The sequence below is a fragment of the Condylura cristata genome, unplaced genomic scaffold, assembly GCF_000260355.1.
Source record: "Condylura cristata isolate star-nosed mole 26May11 unplaced genomic scaffold, ConCri1.0 scaffold00008, whole genome shotgun sequence".
Taxonomy (NCBI): domain Eukaryota; kingdom Metazoa; phylum Chordata; class Mammalia; order Eulipotyphla; family Talpidae; genus Condylura; species Condylura cristata.
This window is the reverse complement of record NW_004567109.1, coordinates 36,706,533-36,724,021: the sequence shown is the minus strand read 5'-3', so window position 1 is coordinate 36,724,021 and position 17,489 is coordinate 36,706,533. Positions and strand designations below refer to the sequence as shown.

General features: G+C 35.3%; 1 protein-coding gene across 1 annotated transcript in view; it reads right to left on the bottom strand.

The window, feature by feature from the left end:
- The window catches only part of ALG6 (ALG6, alpha-1,3-glucosyltransferase), a 28,172-nt gene extending 13,122 nt beyond the window's left edge, over nucleotides 1-15,050 (bottom strand). Inside the window, exons 1-7 of the mRNA XM_012722040.1 lie at nucleotides 14,963-15,050; nucleotides 11,077-11,354; nucleotides 6,909-6,993; nucleotides 4,984-5,073; nucleotides 3,707-3,795; nucleotides 1,534-1,616; nucleotides 844-908 (exon numbers count right to left, since the gene is read on the bottom strand). Of these exons, the coding sequence (XP_012577494.1) occupies nucleotides 844-908; nucleotides 1,534-1,616; nucleotides 3,707-3,795; nucleotides 4,984-5,073; nucleotides 6,909-6,993; nucleotides 11,077-11,158 (494 nt within the window). The 5' untranslated portion in view covers nucleotides 11,159-11,354; nucleotides 14,963-15,050. The remainder of the gene's footprint in view (nucleotides 1-843; nucleotides 909-1,533; nucleotides 1,617-3,706; nucleotides 3,796-4,983; nucleotides 5,074-6,908; nucleotides 6,994-11,076; nucleotides 11,355-14,962) is intronic.
- Nucleotides 15,051-17,489: the final 2,439 nt, after the last annotated feature.

Below are 17,489 nucleotides of genomic sequence, written 5' to 3'. Positions count from 1 at the left end.
AATACATACTGAGTTTACATGTCTCTTTCTTCTGTCTTGTTCTTAAATAAGAATATATCCACTAGGGTCAAACAAACATTTAAGGAAAACCTATAACAGACAAAGGACCAAAATGAAAAAGGAAAAAAGATGGACTAGAAGAAAGGAAATAATTCAGTGACAGTATGTATGTATGTGTGGAGGAAGGAGGGGAAAATAAACTGAAATTTAAAATTGCTCGGCAAGGATGTAGAAAAAAATGAACCCTTGTATGTTGCTTCCATCCCTTTCTACTTGTGACCACTTCTCTGTCTTCTGTCTTCTAGGAATGTGTTGAGATCTTTTCCCATTGTAACCCACCTTCCTTTTTTCTTTATGGCTGTGAATTTATACTTTTCTAATTCTTTATTATTTGAAGGGGATCTTCGAAAGGAGAGGGGGTAAACAATGTAAATATTGGTATAGCCGCTATGGATAACAGTATTGAGACCATCAAAAACATTAATAAAACTACCACAATTCAGCTATTCCATGTCTGGATATGTGTTTGAAGAATATGAAAACATGAAATCAAAAAGGTATTTGTGCCTACCTATGTTCACCACAGTATTATTCACAATATCAAAGTGATGGAAGCAATGAAAATGCCTAGCTAGATGTACTCACACACATTTGTTCCCAAGCAATTTAATAAATGCATACTTTACCTTCAAATAAAAACCTGTAAAGAGATTCTCTGTATCAGTGTAAAAACAGATTATATAAGCAAGTACCCCAGCAAATTAGACATTATTGTGCAATATGGAAGTTGGCCTAGATTTCATAATATGCATCTGATTTTATTTCAAAATTAGTAAAGGATACTGAAAATGTCCATAGTCAATAAGAATAAGTCCTGGATATAGCAATATGCATAATGCATTGGTAACCTGTAAAGAAAAATATTGGGAAATAAGAATGTAATTTGTTACTCAAATCAAACAGGGTAAAAGTGTGGTTTCATTTAACACAATAGCAAATGTTCCCCTCTTACCTTCTATTTATCAAAATATTTCATTTTCATTTAACAAACTTTAAACATTGAAGTTTTCAGGAAAGTGATTTAAGATACCTCAGTAAAGAGGAAGAGTCACTAAAAGTATTTGTCAAAGGATGCACTCAGTCAAATCAGAAGTTAACCTAATGGTTACCCTATATAACATGAATGAGAATATGTGCTAACTATGAACATGAGACTATATAGCAAGTTTTCAAAATGCATTTCAGTTTAGTCATTCTAAATGAAAAAATTAGTAATTAAAAATTCACATTTACCAGTTTAGCAAATTCAGTATGCTGTATAATTCAGTTGTATAGAACATCTAAAATTCATCTTAAAAGTACATCTTAACACTACAGTTGGATATTAATGTTATCCTAATATAAGTTATTGTTCTATAAATAAAAATTAATTTCTAGAAAATATCTATTCCCAAAAGCCTTTTTCTTTAATATTATACTTAATAGCTAAAACTAAACATTTCAGAGAGGAAATGTCAGGCTGTTTAAACTTACTTTTTTCTTAGTAGAGATATCTTTTAAGCAACAACAGTATATTACCACTGCAGGTATGTAAATCAGCAAATCTGCAATTAAAACTGAAAAACAAATAAATAGTCTTAAGCCTAAATTCACCAAGACCCACAGTAAGATATTAACTATCCCTACTGGAAACTCTGAGTGGAAATTCTAACCCAAGATTCCTACCTAATCTGTATAACTTCTGTACATGTCAAATCTTTTCCATTCCATTCATATATGCCCAATTTCAACTGACATTATACTATAGAATTATAGCTATCTAAAATTCACTTTTTATTCTTAGACTTAAAAATTACAATTCTCAAAGGCAAGGAAAGACAACATTTTTCTTCTCAATATCTGTATACTCCAAATTTTCTGTTATAAGGTATACCTCAAATATGATGACGCATAAAAGAATCTTTTTTAAATGTTAATATCTATGAAAATAACAAACTTTTGCTAACTGATACATGTAAGCCACTTAAGAGGCCAAAGTTAATAAGCAAGCTGAGAAAAAGTTAAAAAAAAAAGGCAATTAAATTCTGAAAGTTCAGTCCTTTTAGAACAAAAAATAAATCCACTTAAGTTCTTCAATAGTAAAATACGCTCTTTCTAAAGAGCGTATTTTTCCCTTGTATTTTAAGTATGTGTCCAAAATAAGGTAAATGATAGTAAACTATCAGTATTGGACACATGTAGTCTATTTTTAATTCCAGATGCCACATTTAAGAGGATACACATCAACTAGAACACACTCAAATGAGCAGCACCAGAGGTCTCAAAACCACAATAACATTAAACAAACTGATCATCTAAGAAACAACTAAGTATCTCAGAATGTTTTTAACCTGGAAAAGAAGTGTTAGGTATACAAAGGATCAGACTGATGCCCAAGAAAACAGAACTTGTGCCTTAGTAGTGGGTGTGGTGTGGTAACATGTACCTGACAAAGTGAAATCCTGTATTTCTCAGTCACATATAGTGTTATAAACCAACATTCCTTTAATTGAAAAAAACAGTTTAAAAATTACTAGTAGAGGTCCTCCCTGGGAGTGCAGGAGTTGAAGACATGGCATTGTCAAGCTACTGCCAGCCACTGCAGCATGAATTTCATCCCTGGCCAGCCAAGGAGCTGACCCACATGGTACAACAGACCTCCCCTATCTCGCCCACTGTGCCCTGCAGCAGTGTATTTCAGTGGATCTGCCTATTTTGCTCCCCACTCTGTCTCTGGTAAGTCCTCTCACCTCCTGCATCTCTGGCCTGCACCCTAGTTCTTGTATGAATGAATAAATAAATAAATAAATATTTTAAATTATTAGAAAATATTTTATGATAAGGGCTCTCAAAAAGTAAAATAAACTGATTCTAAGGTTTCTGAGTTCCCTGCAGATACAGAGATTGGTTTAAAAGCCAAATAGTCATGTATTGTATATGTAATTCAAAGAGGACTGAAGTATTATGGGGAGTGATAAGGGAAAGAGGAGTGTGGTAAAAGGCAGGCAAGGTAATCTCTTGGGTCTGAGGCTCCAGGAAGGGATGAATAGTAAAAATAACAAATCCTCACATAATTTTATTAATTAATTTTATTAATTAAGGAAAAACCCTTAGCATTAATATCTAAAGCATATACAACTTTTAGAGAAATCTAAAATTAATCACTTTCAAGTTCTTAGAACAGCATATAACAGCTACTTAATAAACGTTTGTTGAGTAGTTTAATTTAGCAACTGGGGACAGCAATACAATGTATGAGATACAACCTTGAGACTTACTTATGAGATACAACCATAAGACAAAGATTAAATGGATCTGACATTAAAACAAAAACCACAATAACTAAAATTTCAATCTATTGCTATCTGTCCTTACATAAACTATTAACCTCACTTAACTGTGCCTTAGTCCCTTCAATTTAAAATAAAAATAGTAATAGCATTTATCCATTTAAGTGTTAAGCAAGACAGCAATAAATGTAAAGAACCTAGAATTAGTCTTCTATGCTTTTCACTTTTAGCTTACATATTTAACAAGCATGTATCATCACACATATGTATACACATAGCTATACAATTTTAAAAGCCATTAAGAACAATAACCTTTCATCAGTTCATACAAATATTTTTAAAACCAGACTTTACACTCAATACTACTGTTCTCTTACCTGTTGTGCGCATAAAGAGCTTATGTGCCTCACTCTCATATCCACGTGATGTATGGAGAGCAATCCAGTCTGGATTTATGAACTTTGCCCTGTATAGCAATGCAGATATATATATATATATATATGTACACATATACGTATACACACACACACACAGTTTATTCTCTATCACTTTTAGCAATAAGGGTATGTAAATTGGTTTTCAGAAGTACTGTATTCTTATGAAGTGTTAAGTTTTGCTCTTTATTTAATCATGTAAAAGTGACTTGAGCTATAAGACAGGATCTCTTTTGTTTTATCTTTCAACAAAACTGTTACATGCTACTAAGTCATGCCTTTACAATTCTTGCAGTATATAAAACAATCAATGTGTCATAATTTCATTTATTAAACACACAATTTGTAAAGAACAATATACTAAAAACAATGGACCATGCTTTATAATTTATATTGTTTTCAATTATCATAAGACATTATCATAAGACTTCAAAAGACAATCATAAACTTCTATAAATCATAAGGCATAAAACTAAAGATAATTTTTAAAGATAAATTAAGCTTTCAATCATAGTTGATTACCCTGAACACTGCAAAGTATAACTGATAATCGTGAAGTTTGCAGATCTATTTTTAACCTAGGAAGCTAATTTTACAAAATATGAAGTAGCTAAAGATGAAATAATTAAATGAATTCAAAGACATTGAAAAATGTCTCAAATTTTTGCTGACACACTTCAAGCCTGAAATGGAATAACACTAGAGAAGAAATGGGTCTCCACCAAATACAAGTTCCTGATCTTCTATAAATCATTCCTTTTTACTAAAAGGAGAAGGAATTCCAGTCCTAATCTTAAATTATAAGTGAAACACTACAGTAATTCTAGTTTCTACCTTGACAGATTAGTCAAAATACCATCTGACCTATTTCTTTCATTTACTGTGAGCCTTCCAGAAAAAAACTTTCCATGGACAATAAGTATATTAAATACATTTCTCACTAGGTTAATTGGTAACTTCTCTATTTCAAAAGAAAACAGGGTTTTTGCTTTTTTTTTTCTAATCTGTCATTCAAAAGTATTATGGAAAAGTTTAAATTCTGATACTTAACTTTCTTACAACCTGATAAAAAGGACTAGTACTTAAAAGTATACAAACCAACTAATACAACAGTAGCTATAACAATTCTATCACTTTATTTCATAAAGCCAATCACACTGTTCTTTTACTCTATATAATGGAACATAAATATTTAGTTACATTAAAGAAGAAAAACTTACACATATGCACATAAGAGACTATGATAAGCTGTAAGAGGTGGATAATCCAGTCCCCAATACTGTAAGTTGTTATCAGTGCTGTTAAAATACCTAAAAAAAAAATAAAACACCATTATATTTATCTATATTCAAGAAATAATCTAACATCATCTTAACTCATTTAATTAAAATAAAAAAATTATGCCATATCAAAACTTTTTTGTCTTTTCCCCTTTGCTTAATTTTTTAAACTCACAATTAAAAATTATTTTTGAATTGAATAACTAACTTATTGTCTAAATGAAGGTGCTCTTGATCCAAACAATGAAAAAGGAAGCTATTATAACTGATCCGTAACAATAGATGAAAATCAAGACTATTTCAGGCAAACAAACTTATTATCATTCTATTATTAGTAGACTTTAATCAATGACTAATGCTTCTACAACAACAACAAAAAAAAATTGTTTCTGATAGGCTAGGAGATGCCTAAAGCCAACTGTTAATTCCAAATTCATATACTAGAGGGTGCAATACAGATAGTTTTATTGTGTGTACCACATAGAGTTGTGAAGGATTCAGTTAAACTGTAGAGCTGTTAAGTCACTGTCTTACACAAAGTAGTTACACAATAGTAGCTCTAACTATTAGCCACAAAACTATTGGGATGCATATAGCAATAGAAAACACTAAGTAATTCAATAATCACATTTTGACCAACACAATTAAAATTAAAGTCTTACTATTGCATTCAGTGTTTTCCCCAAGAAGCAGTAAACCGAAAGTTGCAATTTATCTCTTTACTAACCTTTATATACTAAATTGTTTAATTTTTTATCAAAATCTTTGCAGAAATCAGCCAACAATACAATTATATTATCCATGTAATATTTAGGAAAGAATAGAAAAGAGGTGCAAAACTGAAAAGCAGCAACGAGGTTTGCCCAGTAAATATTATACCTTATGCTGCCAGTTAAGCAGAGGAAAAAAATCAAGAATGTATTAATAATCTAAACAAGTAATAATTATTGGTTAAATCAACATCTGAGGAACTGAATGCTGCTCAAAATAGAATAAAGAAGAGTGCCAAATACTTCACTGACCTCTATTTTAAACACTCTGACTAAGGCATAGCCAACATATTAACAGGGAGTTCAATATGAAGTTCTGTAATAACCTCTTATAAAGGAGTTATATAAAAGCAGCAACCAATAGAGCAAAACCAATGGTTAGTATAGCCAATCTCTAATAAAATTATCTACCAGGCATCCAATAAATCAATAAAGTCATCAACTGTTATAGAACATACTCAATGGCAATCATAGAAGCAAAAATTTCTGTGAAAATATAACCACAGCTAACATTTAATGGGAACTTACTCCATTTCAAGTTCTAGTCTAAATGGTTTCCATGTACCATTTTATTCAGTTCTCACAATAACTCAGGAAGCTATGTATTCTATTATTTCCATTCTACAAGGGCTAACATTGTAGTGAGAAAGGTAAATAACTGACCAAAGGCGATACAGCTGGTAACACTAAAGCCAAGAACCAGACTCCAGCGGTCAGACCAGCACTTAAAGTCTTTATCACATCTATACATGCCTAACTTTGGATCTCTGCAAAACCTCTGAAAGAATATTGTTAGCCCATAAACTTCCACTGTTCCGTCCAGCAGAGTTTCTAAGGCATACAGTGCTCTGTCATCATAGTTCTGGTTAAGTAACAAATTCCTGCCGCTAATTGAATATAAAGAGTGTCTCAAGAGAATGAAATTTCAAAGATGGGTATACAATCTGCAAGGTAATAAGGAACATTAGTGTACAGGAAGATGAAGATGTATAAAACAAAGAATATGACACATTTTCCTTTTGCTATTAAATATCTTCAAATAATCTGTACTAGCTGAAATAATATATAATAAAATCAAGTTAAAATTATCCATACCATTGTTTGACTGGTAAATTAAAAGTAATTTCTTGCCAGTGTCTCTGAGCTTCATAATCACCAAACATAGGGGGTTTTCCAGCACCTAATGTGAAAGGTAAAACAAAACAAAATAATAAATTATTTTAAAATGTCACTGACATTTAATTTCTCTAAATAACATAGGCAGCATTTTTACATGAGTATTTGGACAGAGGGTAAAAGGGGAGCCAGAGAAACATTTCTATTTTAAGAAATATATAACCATTGTCTACAGCTTTCTTTTGAGGGAGAATGACTTATTTTTTGTGTTTTCTTTTTGTTTGTTTTTGGACCACAGGAATAATAAAAGTCAGAGAGGAGTTTAAGTAGTTTCTTATACCTGAAAACTCCAACTATCTAGATTTCTGAAATTCCTCTAGACATGTGGTCAATGTGGAAAAATTTATTACCATTCTCTAACAAATAGAAGAATGGGTAATGACTCTCTTTAGAGTTGAGAAACAAGTTTCTATCCAGAGTCTGACCTACTTCAATAAATTCAGCTGACACTGGCTATGAAATTAGTACTTAAGTTTTTAAAACTGCTAAAGTGCCCTTAAAGCAACCCAGAAGGACAGCCCAACTGTACCTATGGGAGCTTCACTTAGGAAGGGCAAAAAGGATTCCTTTCACAGAATTAATCCTACAAATTCATTTACATGAGCATCACAATTACATAAAGAAAACATACTAATGTATATTTACAGAGGCTCAATTTTGTCTCATTTCAGAAGATGAATTGAAGTACCACTTAAGATCATTTTATGAATTACTGAGCTATTCAGGTTTATGTTGGAATTTTTATAACTAGTCATTTCTTTCATAATAATACAAACTAATTCCCTTTATGCTGAAATCTTACATATTCTAAGAGAAGACTTTTGGCCAAAATTTTCCAGAATAAAATCACCCTTTCCTCATGTTCCCAGTGAGTAAGAAGGAATGTTACAAACAGCAGTGGCTAATCTGAGAAAAATTTATAAACAGGACACAGTCATACCTTAACAATGACTGATGTTTCGCAAAAAATGATCTATAACTTTCTATTCCTAAACAGCCAATACAGCTTTAGGGGAAAAAAAAAAAAGATTATTAAAATAACCTTCCTTGCTTCAAATGTTGGTATTGGGTACCACTTTGGCTCGTTTAGAGGAACCATGTATTTCTACTTTCATTTTTACTGCAGGTGATGCTACAGTTTTATTTCATCCCATTTTAGTTTTCTGGCCTTTGCTAGCTTACTGGGTACTGAGAATTCTTTTTTTGCAGTTGCTGAGTTAGTGGGGTGGAAGGCCTGAAATGACCCAGTGGCTGGTACAGATGTGTTGGGGGCAGAGATGGGCTAGTTCACCCATCAACATTTGTGGCACCACCAACATCCCTCCTCTCTGTTTCCAGATCTGAGATTCTGTGTGTTTGTACACTCTTGGTGCTTCACAAGGTAACTACCTGTCTTGAAGGGTGGCGTAGGGTCAGTCAGTCCCCAGCACATGCTTACCAGGGATCTGGCCTGTATGAAACACCATATGTGGTTTCCTTCGATCAATGGTATATGCCAATATGCTATTTACATATTCTTTTCTTATAAGTATATTGATAGATTTCTCTCACTAGTGTTTTCTTTATGACTTTAGCCATCTGTGCACATGAGTTACATTGGTCTGCAAATTATACATCTTTAAAATGCCTTTGTCAGATTTGTAATGAAGGATATGGTAGAAAATGAATTAGGAAATATATACTCTTTTCCTAAGGATATATTTGGATAAGTGTAACATTGGAATTACTGGTATTTTCTTTACATTCTTGGTAGGATTTTCTAATAAAGCCATTGAGCCTATAGTATATTACAAATTGGATTATTCTAGGAAGACAAGATTAGTTCAACTAAAAAGAAGACACACATACTAAATGTCTTAAAAATACCCATTAAAATTAGAAATAAGATAGAAATGTCTGAGTCACTCTTCTATTCAACGCTGTAGTAAGGTCCTAGCAATAAAGCAATAAGTGTGAGTATTAACAGAAAGGAATAAATAACAGATCATTTGTTTTATAACACATACAATCCAAAAGATCTTTCCAATAAATTTATTAGAATTATAAGATTTAGAAATATTACCAAAAATAGTTATGAGTATTTACAAAAGCAACATTTAAAAAAGGTGTTATCTATCATAGAAAGACGTATGTGAGTGTATGCCTACGAATACATCTAAAACAATTTTATTTTGCAAAAATATTATAAGATTTTATTGAAAGACATTAAAAGATTTTTAAATAAATGGAGGACCATGCTCTTTTAATTAATTAGAAGTCCTGTTATGGTAGTGATTGCCCCCAAATTAATCAATGGTACAAATGACTAGAAATCCCAATCAAAATTCCAGCAGGCTTTTCAGGGATTTTTGACAATCTGATTTTTTTATTTGACAATCTGATTTTTACAAAAGACTTATCTGTGTGTATGTCACTATATAACAATGTTAATTAAGCAGCTTAAAACAATATTCTTTTATTATCTCATAATTCTATAGGTCAGAAGTCTGGGTGGGCTTAGTTTGGTTCTCTATTTAGGGTCGTACAAGGCTAAGGTAAAGTATCAGTCAGTCTGGATTTCTATTGGGAGGTCTGGGGAATGAATTCATTTCCAAGCAATTTCAAGCTATCCCCACAATTCAATTTCTTATAGCTGCAGAGCAAAGATTCCTATTTCCTTGCTACCTGTCACCTGGGGTTATTTTCTGCAACTAAAGACCACTTGCATTCATTCTCAAATGGCTCCTCCACTGTCAAGCTAGAAACAGCATTGAAATCTTATGCCCTGGCTCTCTGGAATCCCCTTATGCAGGAAGATGGAGAAAGTTCTCTTCTTTTATGGACTCATGGGATTATACTGAGTAATCCAACACAATCTCCCTATCTTAAAATTGCCCATGCTGTATTATATAACGACTCCCAAGGGAGATCTCATTTTCAGATTCTAGAGATTGAGACAGAATATCTTTGCAGGGGTCATTTTAGAATTCTGCCTATTACAAAATACAGAACAAAGTCAAGAATAACTAAAACATTCCTAAAACTGAACTGTTAGGTGGGACAACTTGCCTCACAACATATCAAAATTTATTATGAAACTACGGTGACACAGTAGTTTGAACCAATATATCAGAATGAGAGTCAGAAACAGACACCTGTATATATGAAAACCTGGAAAGGGATGGACTGTTTCAGTAATTGAGCTGAGACAATTATCCATGTGGAAGAAAATTTCAATGGATCGCTAGCTCACCTGCTATACACAAAAATCAATTCTAACATATAAAAAGCATAAATCATAAAGAAAAGAGATTGAGAAATTATATTATTTTAATATAAAAAAATTACTGTTCCTCAAAAGGCACCTTTTTTTGGTAAAGATTTATTTATTTATGCATACAGAACTGGGGTACAGGCCAGTGGTGCGGGGACAGTGAGAGGATTCACCAGAGACACAATGGGGAGCAGAACAGTCGAATCTAGTGAAACACACTGCTGAAGGGAGCAGCAGGGGGGTCAGGAGAGGTCTGCCATGCCATGTGGGTCAGCTCCCTGGCTAGGGATTGAACCCATGCTGCAGTGACTGCTGACAGCTTCGCAGTGCTACCCTTTAACCTCTTGTGCCATCAGGGAGGGCCCAAAAGAAATGTTAAATTTAAAATTAATCCCAATCCCAATCTGGGCCACACTCCATTAGTTCTCCCTCCCTTTCTCTCAGATCATGCCCAATCTTACTCTTCTCCACTGAACTCTTCCTTTCAATCCAGTAACACCCTTTCTTTACCCTAAACATCAAAAAAGAATCCTTTGGTTCAATGATCCCTTTATAGTACTAGTTTATTTCTGTCTTCAATGCCTAAAACATAATTATTTCTCAATTTTTAATCTTCTGGCTAGAATACATTTTAGTTTTCTTACAAGCCCAGTTAACTCTTAAACATATTCTTTTTACTACAAGTAGATGTTTAAATACATTTTCACGACTACACCAAAACTATGAAATTGTTCTGTCCCAGTCAGAAAACTGTAAACTATCACAAAAGGGGTAAAAAAAAAAACCTATTCAAAGGAAGATTTGTCAACATTTTTTATAGCAAAAATTTGTTACCTGAATAAGAATTAAGAGAAACTGTCCACCGTACTGTTAGTCCTATTAAGACCACAACTGTCATCAAGTACCATTTCTCCATAGCTGTTCTTCAGATTTAGGGAGGGAGGATAAACAGGAGCTGTATCAGAATACTTTCAACACACAGTAAGTCTCTTCTTTTCTTGACCAGAGGACTGTTATGAACCCTTTCGAATTAGGAGCTTGAGATGACTTTAAGTGATACTTCTTTTCCAAGCAGTTAAATATAGTGATGTTTATGTCTTTGAAGAGAAAGTCTGGAGAAAAAAAAAAAAAGATGTTTAGTAACATTAAACTAAATAGAAAGATGGAGAATTACGGAGCAGGGATGAAAGGGAAGACGAAGAGGAAAGGGAATAGTTTTAGTACTTTATTCCTAGTCCTCCAGTTGGTAAACAAAAGGTAGCTCTCCCTTTTATATGGGACTTGATATGCTAAAGACTTAGTAAGGATTTGGCCTCACAAGAGAAAAGAGACATATGGTAGATAATACAAGAGCATATTCTTCAACAGGTAGATAAATTAGACCACAAAAATAGACAAGGGGGTGATTTATCTTTGGTACCGAGAGAATGAGGAATTTGTATTGAGTTTGAGAAAGTCTTCTACTAAAGTAATTTTTATAGTTTGTTTTTACTTCATTTTTTCTAAAATATACTTGCTCTAACCATATCAATCTTCCTTCTTTGAGAATGAACTTATCCAAGAATCTGTAAGAATAGCCCCAATACTAAAGCAGTAAGAAGTAATTAGCAATTCATATATTTTGCCTTTCCCCATAAGTTAGGGTTTTAAAGTAAAAAATAAATGAAATTTTCCTGTTTCTGTTTTCTTTGAAAAATTGTGGGCCATTTTAACCACAGAATTCAGAAAATTATAATTAATAAATCAATTGGAAACTTTCGCACATTTCAGCTACTGAACAAAAATTACTTTCTTACTTAAAAATTAAAATAGCAAGAACTCTACAACTAATTAAACTAGAGTCTCAATCAATTAGAATATCTCAAAGCATTTAATAAGCCTAAGTATATTATTCAATTAGTGATCATACAAAGCCCCTTTCTCTTTCCTTCCACCACATCCACTTTATTTTACTGTTCAGTAGAACATCTATCACTGAGGCAAATTTAAAGGAAAAATTAAATCACTTTCTGGTATTGATTCTGAATTTGACAAAGGTTATAGAGACTATTATATACTATTCAAATTCTGTTTTAGTCTAACTTGAAGTTTCCTTTTATCAACATACTGTATTATAAGTCACAGAATTGCAATATATAACATTCTATTTTCTGAAACAACATATATTTTTTAATGTTTAAAAATTATACAAATGTGGGCCTCCCTGGTGGCGCAGGATGTCAAAGTCTCAGAACTATCAAGCTATCCAAAGCAATAGCAGCTTTAGTTCAATCCCTGGCCAGAGAGGTGACCCACATGGCATAACAGACCTCTCCTGTCTCACCTGCTGCTCCCTCAGCAGTGTATTTTGTCTCTGCATGCTCTACTCCCCACTCTGTCTCTGGTGAATCCTCTTACCTCCTGCACATCTTGCCTAAACCCCCGTGTTTGTATGAATAAATAAATTAAAATAAATCTTTAAAAAATTATACAAATGCTAGATCCTAGTTTTTAAAATACAAGTTATCACAGAAATTTTAAATCACTATTATGACCAAGTTAAGTAAATATTCCAGTTCCATATAATCAGACTTAGGTAACTTCTCCAGGAATCTGAAGTAACACCTCCACCAATAATAATAATCACAATAAAGTATAAAGAACAAAATGCTTAACTTATATTATGCTGATCAAGTCAGCTGAAAACATGGGAGGTAGGATAACTGACAAATGAAAGAATATCAAAAAATATTTGGACACCATCTATAATCGACCAAATCTTTACTCCAGAAATCATACAGAAATAAATTCAACTAAATTCAAGTCATGCACTTAAATGTGAAAAAAAAAAAATAGAAGGCAAAGACAGCAGATGATAACCAACTCTGTATGAGGAACTCAGAACTGAGGACCAACATTGTAGGTATTTGATTACACATTAGGAGAGCTTTCCTAACAATTAGAGTTATCCAAAAATGAACTCCATTCTTGAGAAGGGCTCCTCTTTAATAGTTTCAAGGAGAAGTCGAGCGATTACTTGACAAAAATGTTTTTAGTGCATGGAATAGATGACTAATTTCTTAAGTGTCTTCTAAGGCTGATTTTGGAAGCATATTATGTGTCTGAATTCATGAAAATCCTGATAATACCAAAAAATGGTATGCCAACATTTTGTTTCCTGACTTGACAACGGTTGCCCAGTATTGCGACTTTTATAGACTTTCCCATCCTTCACAGTGGCTCACGTTAGTAACTAAAGGATACCAAAACATCTTTTCAGAGATATATTAATTACACTTTGGTAAAACCCAAATACCCTCGTCATAAGACATCTAACATCTGACCATTACCTGCCTCTAATTTTATCTCCTAGCACTTTCCTATGAAGTGTTCATTCTGTTCCTAGGACCTATCAGGTTCCTCTGTACCTCTGTTCCTTTCCATTCCTTCTGCTTGGAATGCTCTTAACCCAGCTCACTGGCCAATGTTTTATCACTGGTGTAATCTCTCTTCTCAAAAAGATCATCCCCTGATCACCCTACTAAAGTTTCCACCTCTTACTATCTGTACCACTACCTTCTTTAATTGTTTCTTTCAAACAACATAGAATAGCCTTATAAATGCAATTTTCAGTTAAAAAAATACATCAAAGAACACATAATAATATGCAAAAGAAAACATCAAAGAGCACAGAATATATATGTTCTCCCATTTATGAAAGACTTATAAATCGGTAAAATTAATCTATGATGCTAGAAATCAGGAAAGAGGTTACCTTTGAGGAGAAAAGAGGGAATGACGACAAGGAGAGGTCCATAGGGAGGTCTTCTGAGAAGACGCTGTGTATGTTTTTCTCGATTTGAATGGTGGTTAAAAGATGTGTTTATGATAAATCAACAAGTTACAACTTTTGGTTTGTGTAATCTTTCCCTGTACATATATTCCCATTTCAAAAACTTTAAAAATAAATTACAATTTGTCAACTAGAGTACAAACTCCATGCAAGTAGGGATCCCCTCCAGTCTTATCGTTGCTCTGTTCCCTATACTTGGAAAACGTTGGCTGAAAGCAAGACCTCCAGAAGTATTGCTGAATGGAGATCTTCGTCTGTGTGAAGAAGGGAGGTACCTAATTCCATGAGTCCTTCGTGGTTAAAGATAGTATGTAAGACCTTTAACAGCTCTCTTCTTGACAGTAAAAAGGGAAGTCTATTAATTTTTCCATCTGCAAAGCCAGTACCGTAACTTTCTCATCCATCCACAAGCCATGCAGTTGCCAGTTTTCCGTCCTACTTTCCCTAGAGGGTGGCATCTCGACAAAAGTCAGCCGCCCATTTCCCAGGGCTGAATTTGTCCCTTTCGATGTGAAAGGTCCGTCCCCCAGAGTGGACACCAGACTCTGGGAGTGCCACAATTCCCAGGTGAGCGAAGATGAGAAGAGAGAGCCCGTCTTTCGCCATTGGCCCAGACCCTCACGATCGCAAGAACAAGGACACCAGGACCGCTGCAACCAAGAGATCCCACCACCACCACCGCGTCCACTCCTCGCCGACCCCAGCGCGATGCAGACTGGGCTGGAGGCCTCGCAAGCTACCACGGACTGGAGCGGAGAGCCGAGCCCCCGCGCCAGCTTGTGCGCAGGCTCGCGGCGATGTCGGGCCCCCAATCCCTCCCAACACCAGCCGCGCACTCCAGTACCCCCACCACTCCCCACCCCCACCCCCGAGAACCCGGCCTCTTACCCAGCCTCCCGCGGAAGGTTGGGATTCGCGCCGGCCAGGGGTCGGAAGAAGGCGCCTGCGCGCTCGCCCCCGCGGCAGAGTAACTCTGGGGCCTTCCGCCTCCGCGTGCTCGCGCACCGTTAGCGCTCCTGGCGCGGGAGCGAGCCCGTCGAGCGTGAGGGGAGGGGAGGGGAGGGGCGGGGCGGGACAGGGCGGGGAAAAGGCGCGCAGGAGAGGCAGCTGGTTTGGGAGGCGGGGCACGAGGGATTGGAACCCGAGAAGTCTCCGGTCTAGGGTTAGGTTTGGGGCAGGTGGAAAGCCCCTTGCTCTTCTTTCCTGGGATGGTGGCCAAGGCCTGAGCGGCTGCTTAGACCACAAATTCCTGTCAGGGGCGCGACCTGGCTAGCTTCACTGAATGGCGAGCCCTTGGCCAGTACTCACCACCAGGCAGTGCGTCCTATGCCCTCAAAGAGCCAGAAAGCCAGCCTACTTCACTTCTTCAAGCTCCATGCTTGAAGAATGTATAAAGTCTGGGAGGTCACTTCATCCAAGAAATAGTCAACTGGGAGATGGGAACCGTTTTTCAAGAACCTGTGGGTTATGCGAGTGAACAGCCCTGCTCTTGGGTAGCCAGCCACAGCCTGTTCCTAACCAGCTTTCATCACCTATTCCCAAACTTGACCAAAAACTACATTCCCCTCCTGTGTTCAGAAAATGTCTTCATTTTTCATTCCTGAATCTTGCAATTTTGTGCAAGTCAACCCCTCTAACTTAAAGTCTGTAACTATCAGCAGATACTGGGCTATAGTTTTATACTAAATAGGTTTGAATGAGTTACTGGGTCTTGATGGTTTCATCTGGGACGGGAGAGGAACTAGGTCAAATTCCACATCTAAAATTTTCTATTTCATTTCAAAGATCTGGAAATATCTCACTACCCTCAAGAGATTTAATTCTTATTGGAAAGATACTTTAATGCATTAAAGGACAAAAAAGTACAGTCTCCCTGGATTAAATCTCAGTGCTATCAAGCACTGAGTGGGAATCCTCTCACACCACCTTCCACCACCCAGGGCCCACCTCCCCCACCACACACACCTTAAGACTACAATTCAGCTCTTCTATGCATAAATAAATATTTTAATGTAATTAAATAAAGACTGGCAGTAAAAAGGAACACATGCTATATATCAAGTTATTAGTTTATATATATTAAGTGATGCAGGGATTCAAAGACGATCCACTGTAGACTTAAAGCTATGAAGAAATGCTTTCCCTATCCAAGTCAGCTGAGCTTTGAAGGAAAGCCTGGGCTTTAATGAGCTAAGAAAATGGGAGTCGGAATCTAGACAAAGGAAACTATTCAAGCCAAAAATGTAGCAGCTGAAAATTGCGGAACATTTCCTCTAGTTTAGAGGTGGGTGAAGAACCAGAAAGGAACATTTGTAGAGATTCTTGAATACCAGGCTGTGTTTGGAATTCAATTATCAGCAAGAGGGTCATTAAATAACTGCTGGGAGTCAAGTATACAGTACTAGAGAAAACTATAAGTGATAATAATGGATAAGCTGAATCAAAGAAAGGAGAAACTATAGTAGTCCAAACATAATTAGACAAGGGTATGATGGTAATAGTGAAGCTGGAAAGAGATCAGAGAGAATGTACCAGTCTTGCTAGCATGCTAGATGTGTAAAAGAAATGAAACAAAGGGGTCCCCCTTGATGGCGCAGGGAGGGGTTAAATCTCAGTTCTATCAAGCTATTGGGGCTACTGAGATCTGAGTTCAATCCCTGGCAAAGGAGCTGACCCACAAGGCACCCTGTCTCACCTGCTGCTCCTTTCACCAATGTATTTCAGTGGATTTTACTGTTCTGCTTCCCACTCTGTCTTTGGTGAATCCTCTTAACCCCCCTCACACCTCTGATCTTCACCCCAATTCTTGTATGCATAAATAAATGAAAATAAATATTTTTTTTTAATCCTGAGAAATAAAGAAAAAGGAATCAAGCATTTTTTTCTGCCTTCGTTACATAAATCGTTCCACTGAGCAGGGAAATAGTTGATATGGAAGAGGCTCTCTCTAATGAGTTATTTTAACTACTGTTCCTATCCTTCTTTGCCTTATCTTCCCTCTCTCCTTCCCCTTCTCCTTCTCCCTCCCTTAAACAAACACACACAAACACATACACTCAAAAGCCTTACAGATTAGACAAATTGCTTTTGGAACTTCAATAATTAGCCTTATATTTGGATAGAACAAAGTAGAATCAACCTAATATCAATTGTTATTTGCTGTGAATAGAGTAACTTAAATTTCTTTATTGCTTAATTGATATTAATCAATTTAATTCACAATTATTACATATTCATTTATTCAACAAATATTTATTGAATAAATAGCCTGCTCTTAAGGAGTTTATAAACCAGTATTCTATGCAGCCCAGCAGAATATAAATCATTACTTTTACTGCTAATTTCAGGTGCCAGTAGGAATTATTCTCACATAAATATATATTTTCAACTATATATTAAGTACATAGTTGTATTG